This window comes from Andrena cerasifolii, chromosome 3, assembly GCF_050908995.1.
Source record: "Andrena cerasifolii isolate SP2316 chromosome 3, iyAndCera1_principal, whole genome shotgun sequence".
NCBI lineage: Eukaryota > Metazoa > Arthropoda > Insecta > Hymenoptera > Andrenidae > Andrena > Andrena cerasifolii.
Window position 1 is genome coordinate 24186171 of NC_135120.1, and position 12014 is coordinate 24198184.

Here is a 12014-nt window from a genome sequence, read left to right on the forward strand (position 1 = left end):
TTTTGAAATACTCGTAATAATTTTATTTATTTGTGCAGCATACTTTTAATACAGTGAAATAGTAATGGATTATTTTATAGTTAATTTATATCTTGCATCGCTGTGGACTGTTTCGTAATCGAAGTTGTTTAAATATCCCGCCATTTAAAATGTAGTTGAGACGTTGGACTAAAGAGGGTACATGATCTTTAATCGACATCACAAAATTCCTATCTATTACGATCGCGCTGGTGATTCGCATTTTAGCCTTAACGAAGCTTCAGAAAATGTATCTTTGTTCATGACCAGCAACAAACAGGAGAAATATCGTCGTGCCGATCTCGTTTCCCGTGAATAGCACTCACGCCGCGAAGTAATTCGATGCGAACGCCGCGATAAGACTTTGTGTCCTCGTTAAATGATCGTAACCCGTGATACTTGTTTATAAGTGTTTCACTCGTCGATTCTGCTGCTTTGACTCATTAATGACTTTCGAACTTTAATATAACAATCAAGAATAATGGGTGTTGGCCTCAAACCATTAGAGTTTACGGATTGCTTGACCGATAGCCCCTATTTCCGAGAGAATCTACATTATCATGAGCGCGAGTTGGAGAAGACCAGCCAGCAGATCAAACGGCTCATCAAGGAGGTCAAAGATCTTTTGCTAGCTGCCAAAAGTAAGTTTGTTGTTCTCCGTATGCGAGATAATATTGTGTACATAAATGCGTAACAGCTGCTATCGTCGTACTGTGTTTCACCTCGATATTCGTTTACGATATTCAGACCTCGCTCGTAACTTTATCATATTTCACAATTTTTTTTATATTTTAATTAACCACGTATCGCAACTAACCTCCTTTTTCAAAACTTAAAGCTTCTCGTGTGTTTCTTTCTATTTGTAATTTGTAGCATTGCGTTTGCGCGCGCGCGCGCGTGTGTGTGTGTGTGTGTGTGTGTGTGTGTGTGCAATAATTGTTCGAATAGTATTTATTTATTATTAATACAAATAGAATTCGTCTTTTTGTTCAATCTGTTTTATACGTAGTATTTGTACAATTGGATGCGGAAAGTATGAAAGTTATAGATAATGTTAAATTAATTAATTAAGGCAAGCGTAATTAATAGGATAATCGATTCTTTTTAGATTTATCCAGAGCCCAGAGAGCATTTTCTAAAACACTGCAGAATTTTAGCTTCGAATGCATTGGGGAAACTCAAACCGAAGATGAAACGCACATATCGCAAAGTCTAAAGGAATTTGGTAAACTTATTGCATCAATAGAGGATGAAAGGGATCGCATGGTATGCAATGTTTTTAGTACATATATGTTAATAGCTATAATATATTGGGGAAGATTATTAAAAAAATAATAATAATTTGTATTAGAACGGTCGGAATATACGAGGAGAAATGAATTTACCATTGCCATGATGATAAAGAAGTTAACAAAAATTTATATAATAGTAATCTAGATATTTATCATGGCAGTTGTATCTGAACATTATCTGTTATATTACTTATGAAACTAATATCTTAAACATTTCAAGTACCATAACTATTTGTTCATGAAATATATATGTGAACTTTATTCTTATAGAAGGAGCTCGACCTGATTATTTAATGGTATATCTTTTGAGTCATTCTTTCTTTCAAATAAAGTTTTTCACACCGTTTTGCATATTGATTTCTATTGTACTGCGTCAGTTTCTGCAATTATTGGAGTGAACAATTCATAATACTATAATGTACATACATCCTCACATCTCTGAATGCACACAAATACTTCTATCCCTTAATACCCTCTGTTCTGAAAAAACAAACGGAGGTCTGAAATATTATACCATTGCATGTAATTGTTACTCATCGTAGCATACTTTCATAGAGCATTTACACGTTTCGTGCATACGAGAATAAGAACCGATTAGACGTTACTAGCATTTACTGATATAATAATAACATACTTTTAACAACGATTTACATACTTACTCGCCTATGATACCTCGGGTAAGCTACACGTCTAAATATGTGTCATGCGATCTAAATCTTTCCCCCCAAATAGTGAAATGGAGACTGCTGTTCTGCCTTGCTTCGTTATAGCAGCATCGATGCATGTGTGTGGACATAGGTCACATACATACGTCTAGTTTCATTTATAAACGAGGAATGTACTTTAGCGATGTCGATAATTCTGCTATTTTTGTGTTAACATTTGATATTTCAAATTACTTCCGTATAAATTCTTTAAAATCATAAAGAAAGCTTAGTTGAAATACGTATATTATACTTTACTTATTCTCAGTTCTATATAATTTTTATACGAATGAAAATTATAGCGATTAGGATGAATAGATTACAGTTTACAACTAAATAACTGTGTACAGGGCGTTGTTTTATTTTAAAAGGATGTTACGATTATTGTCTTAGATTAGATAAGTAGAAAACATTGAATTATTTCGGTTCAGTGTACATATCAGTTTATTTTAACGACACAAGTCGACCATATGTCTCATAAATTAAGAACTCTATTCATTATTTATATTTATCCAGCAAGTTCAATTAGTTTTTCTATCATTTTTCATTACGATATTTATCAATGGTGTTATATGTATGTCGGCAGACATCCGCCTAATTTTTATACGTAGTCGTGTATTATCATTTGTATATATTTATTTGAACGTGTAACGAAAAATTATTGTTTATCAATTCTATAGATTTAGATACATCCGTCGACAAGAATTTCTCTGAATTCAATATATTTTACTTTTAGCTTGAACGTGCTTACGATCAAATTATACTACCCCTGGAGAATTTTAGGAAAGAGCATATCGGAGGAGTTAAGGTAACTTTGTCGCTTTCTTTATACTTTATACGCAATCACGGTATTATGTAATTGCAATGTACTTGCAGGACGGGAAGAAGAAGTTTGAGAAGCAAACAATTAAATTTTGTCAAAGTCAGGAACGTTACCTAAATCTATCTACTAAAAAACAAGACAATGTTCTTCAAGAGGTACGAGTATTACTTAGATACGCTAGCAACAAAAGATTTATATCGCCGATATTGGTTTAACGCAGAATCAATTGTGTTTAGGCTGATGCAACATTGGAAATGGCCGAAAGACATTTTTGTCAAGCCAGTTTAGAATATGTGTTCTTGCTCCAAGAAGTCCAAGAACGGAAAAAGTTCGAGTTTGTCGAAACTGTAAGCTCTTTTTATAGATTATGCGACCCGTTTATGGATCAGATGTAATAATGCAATTCTGGTTGCAGCTATTAGGTTTCATGTTCGGGTGGTTGACTTTCTACCATCAGGGGCATGAAGTTGCGAAGGATTTTAAACCTTATATGACTGAATTGCAATTAAAGATACAGAAGGTTGGTTTCCTTGCTATTCAATATTTCACCGCTTAAAAATACATGAAAGGAGCATTAGTATTACAAAGGCACGATTCTAAAACTTATTACTTACATTAGCACCGTTCCAATGACAAAAAGATTGCTTTATGCATTGTAACATTGATTTAGAAAAATATATTAAATACATTTCATGTATTGTTGTCTCACATTTTAATCTCTACGGAATTCGTTTGACACGAGATGTATATATATATATATATATACATATATATTTGTATTATAAGCAACACAAACTTATATAACTTTACTGCACTACTGCTTGTCGTACTATTATACCTACAAAAGATAGTTATAGTAGTTATCGTGTAACTTAACAATTTATTATTAATATTATCATAAGAATGTGACACAACATGACCCAGATGTTTCAGAATTATTTGGGGATGTATAACTTGGGTATTTTTATATGTCTTGTGTGGCACTTGAAAGTATTTTCTTAATGTTAGTAATTTTGACATTTTTATAATCGAATTGATCTTTAATGTTCGACTACTCGTAGAAATATTTAGATGTAACTTCTTACTAAAGTATTGTGTGGTGCAAATATTATTAGGATAACAGCATGACAGATAGCTTACTAATTTTCAATTTTATGTGTGTGTGTGTGTTTTACAAGACTAGAGAAAATTTCCTTGCTACCCGGGATAAAACAGAATCACTTATGAATAAAATGAAGGATATGAAAAAGGTATGTGGTACAATTTTTTTAAGAAATATTACTTGTACGTAATGCAGATACTCTCATTCGAAATAACGAATAAAAGCTTTATAATAAGTAGCAAAGAATATTACATGATAACACTAAAGACATTAAATAATCATACAAGTCTACACGAGAATAAAATTACGACGAATATTCCTTGTTTCCTGTGAATATAAATGCAATGTAGTCACTTTATATAAATTCCAATACCACGCGACAAAAATATTAGTAATATCCTCATTTTATAGTCTGCTGTAGAATCTGGTGTCAACAAACTGTACACCCGCGAGGGTTATTTATTTCTAATGGAAAAAAGTAAGTGTAACGAGCTTCGTGAATGCTCTAGACTCTAAAGTATCGTTATCATTATGTTACAATATAAAGATCATTTGAATTTACAGAAGCATTTGGAACGACATGGACGAAGCAGTATTGCACATATCAAAAGGACAAGAAAGAGTTTACAATGATACCGTATAATCAACTTACAGGAAAATTTGTAAGCAATATTTCGCAATCTGCAGATTGTGCTCCAATATTCTTTTCTCAGAAATTCCATGTATATTGTATTTTAACAGAGTAGCAAAGAAATATTGACATTGGCATCTTGCGTACGTCGCACATCGGATACAATTGAGAAACGGTTCTGTTTTGACATCACTACGGTCGATAAGTAAGTTTAATTCGAGCACATCGGCGTATAACTATCTTGTACATTTCTAACAGTAAAATCTGGCACACGACAGTTTAATTTAAATAATTTATCTAATCGGAAACTATGTTTTATGTTTGAATGTCTATTCTTCAAAGTTTGATACGTTTTGCATTCTTGGGAATCTAAGGTAGGTGATAGATGACCTACTTTAAGTAATATTTCCATTTTTTAATATAGATTTAAATTTGAACAGAAAATGCATATGTCGCCTCGTTTCTTTTTTTTTTTTTTTTTTTTTTTTTTAAGTTGTCAAGTTTATGCTGAATTTCGTTGCGAAATGAGATATTTTGTTCACGTTTCTAACAAGACTTACTTTTTTTGCAAACATACGCTACAATTTAACAAATATAAATTACGTTAATATATTATTTTTTTTCCATATCGACGAACATTTTATATGTAATCTTTCTGTATTGGGTTATATTATACAGTACCTTTTTACTTTTTCAGACCTAATGTAATATATACATTCCAAGCACTATCCGAAGAAGACAGGAAGTTATGGTTAGATGCTATGGATGGTAAAGACCCGGTAGGTATTCCTACTTTCCCGTTATTAATTCAATTCACTTTAATAATCGCAACACTTTCCGATCTCAGAATTATCCAATAGTAGGCGTATCAACAAAATCTGAAGAAACTGTTTTAGATGAAACAGGTTTTACGTTCGTATCGAAATGTATTGCAGTGCTTGAAGAGAGAGGTGAGATTATTGTAGTCATCCGTATGTACAGTATTTTTTAAATATTTTATTATACGTTATACTTTTAGGCCTTGAGGAACAAGGTCTCTACAGAGTGGTTGGCGTTGCTTCGAAAGTGAATAAACTTCTGGCAATGGGACTGGACAGAAGGAAATTAGAGAAGCTAACTTTAGATGATCGCTTCGAATGGGAAAGTAAAACTATTACTAGTGCTTTGAAAACTTATCTGAGGACATTGTCTGAACCGTTAATGACGTTCCCATACTACTGTCGTTTCATTTCAGCTGCGAGTGCGTATAGGTATTCTCTACAATATTGTTTTATTTGACATCCTCAGATTAAAACTGTTATCTGTTTATAATATTAAGTAAATATTTATTATATCGAAAATTCTTCTTTACCAAATTAAATTTTGTTTGCGCCATTCAGTTTATAGCGTGTAATATTATCTTTATCATCACTTTCAACAGAACAAGAAACGAAAGAAACACGCATCAGCGATATTCACAACCTCGTTTATCGATTGCCCAAACCAAACTTCAACATGCTAATTCTTCTCATTCGACATTTGTGCAGGTAAGGATACGTTGTGTGATCGGGATGTAACCTAAGTGTTCGAGTTAGAAAACTGTACATAGACTTATACAATTGAATCTGTTATACAGTGTAGCGAAGAAGAGTGATAAGAATTTAATGACTGTCGGTAACTTGGCCGTATGTTTCGGTCCGTCTTTATTACGGCCAGAGGAAGAAACAGTGGCATCTATAATGGACATTAAATTCTATAATATCGTGGTTGAAATTTTAATCGAGAACTGCGAGAGAATAGTTGCTGGCCCGCCACAAGATACTATGCGCCTGGCGCAAATCACACAAAATACCGCACCATCTAAATCCCAACGTATCAATGCGGAGGACGGTTCAACGTCTTCTGGGAATGGCACTCCCTTTTTACGATACCCGCTGCACACAAACTTGTCTTCGCCGCACGCACACGTGAGTCACGCAGCAATTCGCTTTACCGATACAAACACGAATTGGAGTTTTAATGGTTGTACAATAGCGTAATGAAAACATATTTGCGTAGCTGGTTACGAGATCATACTATGACGGTCCGTTAGCAGTCGTTACTAAGTCATCCTCCGTCGATGACCGGAAAAATGGGGATTACGAAGATACGGAGCACACGAGCCACAGATTGCCAACGTATTTAGACAGTCGGAGTGGACGTGTTAAATTAACAAACGCGAATCTTATGTACCATTCCGCGGATAAAGGTTATTCTGATGTTCTCTAAAAGTATATTCCGCTTGCATGTTTTATTGTGTTTAATGATCGTTAATATTATGCAAATTCAGTATTAACGAGTGGCAACACGAGTAGTTCAAGTGAATCAATAGCGTCTGACCCGCACTCATTCTCATCTGATTTACCGGTGAAACAGAAACGCGGTTCTATGCTGCCTGTACATTATCCATCTGGTTACGCTCAACGGAACAATCCATCGGCATCTGCGTAGGTTTCTCTTCGTATTGAACGAATTACAATAAAGTAAAATGCTATTATACGTTTTTAATCTCTGTATTAAAAATATTTATTTAACAGAGTTAATACATCACCCAGCAGTGGACGTTCGAGTCCTGGGCAAGTGCCTGGCATTTGGTAAATATATATCTCTTATTAACCCGACAAGTTCTCTTATGATAAGTAATAAATGTATGATTTATTGTCTGTAGACTGTTGTTGTGATATTAGCAAGAGAAATGAACTGTTGTATGTCTTGTTTAGGAGAGTTCGTACTCTATATGCCTGTTTGGCAGAAAGCGATGGCGAATTATCATTCGAACCGAATCAAATTATTACAAATGGTACGAAGAATATGTGATTAATTCCTTGTTGTACACGTATATGATATGCAATACAGTTACATATAATAAAATTGCATTACAAACAAAATACTGAAATCAATTTTCAATTACAGTAAAGGCCTCTTTGGAGCCAGGGTGGTTGGAAGGTACGTTAAATGGCAAGACAGGACTGGTCCCAAAGAATTATGTCGAACAATTACCTTGAATTTGGAAAACCAAAGAGTGCCTAAATTGTTTTTACATTCCATAATGATAGCTTTTTTTTAGTACTATTGCCTATCGAAGCATATATTCATCGAAATGGGAATGATGCTATATGATGACATACGAAGCGCAATGTTTTTCTATTTAAATTCCTTTGGGTACAATTTACATAATCAATTATATATATACACATTCGTGCATACATCTTTTATTTATTAGGAGCCTCTTTGCTCAAGAAGGTCTATATTGTATATAATCAGTTGTAGAAAAATTTATACATATATACTTATACATATATACATATAAAAGCATATAGCGCTAATATATAACATGATATTTAAATATATTTGTACTGAAAGATATTGCTCCAGTATGAAATTTGTAGGAGATCTCATAGGCAATAATCATTTGTTTATATTGCAATAATATATATATATATATATATGTATATGTGTGTGTGTGTGTATATATATATATATATTACTAGCTTAAAGTACCCGGCGTTACCCGCGTAAAACTTCGATTATCACGGAGTGTCAAGAGGATGAAATAAAGGGGAAGTGGTGGGATGTCCAGATTTCATGGTAACCTATATTTTCGCGCAGGGTTCTAGAGAATAGTTATACAAAATTCGGTCCAGATCGGTTAAAAAAAAAATCGGGATAAAAAGTATCCTATATGTTATTCCTGGTCCTAGACTACGTATATACAAAATTTCAGAAAGATCCGTTGCGTAGTTGCGACGTGATTGAGTAACAAACATCCAAACACTCTTTCGCATTTATTATATTAGTAGGATATATATATTATATATGATATAAGAATGTGATATGGAATAAATAAATACCAAATATAAACAGAATTTTTAATAAATAATTCAGTGACGCAGTGCACAGCCTCTATTTAATTCAATTAAATATTTTAAAGTAATGAACACGTATACTCATAGGTCTCTTAAATTCATTTACATTGTGTCGTTAGAAATTGAGTAGCTTAAACATTATATTTCACAACAAAGTACAAGTACAATTAAAATTAACAGAGGGAAAGGCAGGTTTCTAGCAAGTGTAATCAGATTCTTCTTAAAAATTGATGTTTTACTAAATTCTTCAATTTAGTGAAACTTGAAGGGATGGATCATCTGTGTTTTATTAAAACCCTTTTTACAATTAAATTGTAACTAGGTTTTGGTAAATGCAATTAGTGGAATAATTTCAATACTTAAGTAATATTAATGAAACTATTAACTAATGGATATTTGCAAATACTTAGCAGATATCGTGATTCATTTTTAGTGTATCTCGAACTTAGATGAAAAGTAGGAGCTTCAAAATTTGTAAACGGTACAGTTTGATTATTGCCCTACAATAATATAATAGTGAAAATACTAATGCGTAGAAATGCTAAGATTCATTGTATAAGAAAATATATCTTTGTCAGAAATACCGATATTACGTGATACTTTTGACTGAACATTTGAGGAATAGTTTAAAAGAGAAGTCAACATTTTGAGTCGACTATGTAATTGTATGGTGTGCGCAGTATCATTTTTTAAATGTGTTATTAAAATTTGTTAAATAAATTTCCATTCCTAGACATCCGGCTTTTAAAGCATTCTTTTCTACGCTGTTCCAGATAGAACTCATGAACAAAGTATAGCATAATAGAGCAGTTAAAAAGATACGTCCTACGTTGAGTCCAATGCTTATGCCCGGACATGCAATGGTACAATCCAGTCCCATAGACCAAATAAGTGGTATAATTAATATACAACCTGATAGTAAATACCAAATTCGCTGATGACGAACACTTTTCAACGACGTCTTGCATATGTTTATAGCTTCCTTCAAAGATTCTCTAACATCTATATCTACAAATTGAGACTCACCTGTGGGAATATTACATGTACATATGAAGTATTTAGAATATTGCGTCATTCGATACAAGACATATTTGTGTACCCTTAAACTTACCAGGACTGAATTTCAAACTTGCCATAATAGCCTCGTGATCAGAATAACTAAAGTCCTTGTAAGGTATACGTTTTGGGAAAGGGTGTTGAAAATTTACTACCTCCATCTATGAATAGTATATATGTTAATACAGTCGACACAATGTTGAAATTGGCAGAAAAGATTTAACATTTAACAAACCTTATAATTCTTTGAACCCAGGTACAAAATATGATCTATACGTTTTCCTTCGGGGAATTTCCTTGCAAGTTTCGAGCTAGTATAACTATTATTGGCACACTCGTTGGTCCCTAAATTACTTGAACTATTTGAGCAAGCATCTGCTAAACCAGCAACGCCGCACATGATTCTGTAAGCTAAATCCTGCGGCTCTGCGTTGAGGTCACCTCCTAGTATCGCAGAATCTGCGCCACCGCAAGTCATCCGAATAAATTGAGCAGTATCGAATGCCTGTAGAATTCTGTGCGCTGTATATTCGTCGTTATGCCTACTGTATTCTGCATGCAACTGAAACATCAAACATTAAACAGCTGTTAACGATTAAATACTTATACCAGAGGCGGATTCAGGAGCCTTCCTTGGAGGGGGCGAAATATGTAAAAGTACATAGGTACATTTTTTAAACTTCTTTTACAAGATTTAAAATTTGCTATAGCCTAAATAATAAAATTCACATTAATTATTTGTACAGAATAATACACAATGTTATAATATTTTTCTGTTTTATTACTCTTGGGAGGGTTAGATCCGCCCCTGACTTATACGAACGGGGTGAAATGATTCGCAAGAGAAGATTTACATGTGCGATGTAAATGTTGACATTCATATCATGAATTTTAAGTCTACACAGTCCAACTCCTTTTCCGCCAAACCAGTCTCCGTGATGTATCTTGTGCACGTAGCCATTTAAAGGCCATTTATGAAACATTACATCTTGAATAGGAAATCGTGATAAGATACAAACTCCGGACCCAAGAACACCACTGAAATACATCAAAAACACATTTGTGTAATTTTCAAGTCGATATTATGCCTTAATATTACATGCAATGTGTGCGTATTCTATTTTAAACGACACAGTATCATTCTTAAAGTATAATATACTTATATGAGACATTCACCTATAAAAATAATGCGAATAAGGTAGTTGTTCTTGCGTTTTGGCTTTCATCATTTTAAAATCATCAATGGACCATACTTCTTGCAAGCAAATTATATCGTAATTTTCGGTAATTAACTTTTCTGCGATTGCCTCCATACGGGCCCTTCTGTTTTTCGAAACATACGGTATACCCCTATAATTGCACGACTTGTTAAGCAGGTAAATTTGTTAGATATAATCATAGACGATATAACAATATCTTCGATCAATGTATACGAATGAATTATCGGAAATATTAATTATATTTATAAAATAGCAGCTTACCAGCAATTCAAAGTTAGGATATGTATGGTTACTTCGCTTGTCATCTTTTACGAACTATTATGGCACTATTATGGTGGAAGTTAGATATATTAGCCGGTCTGAATTATATATAGTGACGAAGAGATTTCATAAAGAAATTAGAATTATTAATTGTTTTCTTGGCTACAGGATTTAAAATAGTGCCCTCATAGTCACAGTCACACATTCCGTTCTTTGTTTATCATTAGTATATCACAGCTGGAACCTACCACTTCCTTTATGTACTCATGCTACGTATGGCTGCGTATGTGCGATTTTGCGCTTGTGTACCATTTCCAAGCAATGATTCTCAACTGTTTTTTCTGAATGAATCATTACTTTAAATTCATTCGATCATACTTCTCGATATGTGCTACATACATAAATATTACATTGTGTAATTGATATAGTCTACAAAATATGAAATAAAATATAATGGAACTCGTTAAATCCTTTTTGATTCATTAATCAGAAGATATTATTCTCAAGTATAAGAATCATTATAAGAATCACTGCAATCAGTTTACACGCATTACCCACTTGAAGAGTTAAATATTTTAAATCAGGTCTATCTTTCGATGTTGATTAAAATGTATGTATAACTAAATAAAGATAATAAGAGCTAGAGCGAATTGAAATCGGTAATGAAACCGAAGAATCTGTTTAATTACATTGAATTACACTGATATTAGAATCATATCATTTGGGCATGTATATTTATAGAAAATGGTGTCTTTTATGAAATGTAAATCTTTCAGTGTTAATTGCTTGGGCATCGTCAAATAGTAAGATACATTTTCAATAAAACTTTCGTTCCAGAAAAGAGTGTGAGAACACCGAGAACTTGAGAACCAAGCAGAATACGAAGATACACATACAGGGTCATCCGTTGAAACTGCAACCTACGCGCGCGCGAACAGGTAAAATGGCAACACCGTCTCACGGACGCATTCCACACAACCATGCGCCGATACTTCCGCCATCTATGAGCCAATGATGAAAGTG

The 12014-nt window shown here is 33.4% G+C and overlaps 2 protein-coding genes across 7 annotated transcripts; one reads left to right on the plus strand and one right to left on the minus strand.

Annotated features, from left to right (window-relative positions):
* Positions 1-162: 162 nt before the first annotated feature.
* On the plus strand, positions 163-9188 carry Graf (GTPase regulator associated with FAK). 6 transcript variants are annotated; one of them, XM_076808952.1, is made up of 21 exons: positions 164-659; positions 1127-1284; positions 2751-2822; positions 2891-2992; positions 3074-3184; positions 3253-3357; positions 4016-4087; positions 4351-4417; positions 4507-4601; positions 4681-4775; positions 5268-5349; positions 5418-5520; positions 5589-5810; positions 5991-6096; positions 6186-6516; positions 6608-6797; positions 6879-7035; positions 7126-7182; positions 7309-7388; positions 7502-8037; positions 8080-9188. In XM_076808952.1, exons 1-20 carry the CDS (start codon positions 500-502, stop codon positions 7591-7593), a joined length of 2457 nt encoding a protein of 818 aa, XP_076665067.1. In that variant the 5' UTR covers positions 164-499; the 3' UTR covers positions 7594-8037; positions 8080-9188. The 6 variants fall into 6 exon arrangements, with proteins under 6 accessions (XP_076665069.1, XP_076665067.1, XP_076665068.1 ...); XM_076808951.1 differs by having other exon boundaries at positions 170-659; positions 4504-4601; XM_076808956.1 differs by lacking the exon at positions 164-659 and adding an exon at positions 1581-1606 and having other exon boundaries at positions 1225-1284; positions 4504-4601.
* Positions 8444-11277, minus strand: Nsmase (neutral sphingomyelinase). Its single transcript, XM_076808957.1, has 6 exons — positions 10992-11277; positions 10687-10860; positions 10365-10548; positions 9746-10072; positions 9566-9671; positions 8444-9480 (listed from the first exon to the last, which is right to left on the minus strand). The coding sequence occupies exons 1-6, from the start codon at positions 11033-11035 to the stop codon at positions 9137-9139; spliced, it is 1179 nt and encodes a 392-aa protein (XP_076665072.1). The 5' UTR covers positions 11036-11277; the 3' UTR covers positions 8444-9136.
* Positions 11278-12014: the final 737 nt, after the last annotated feature.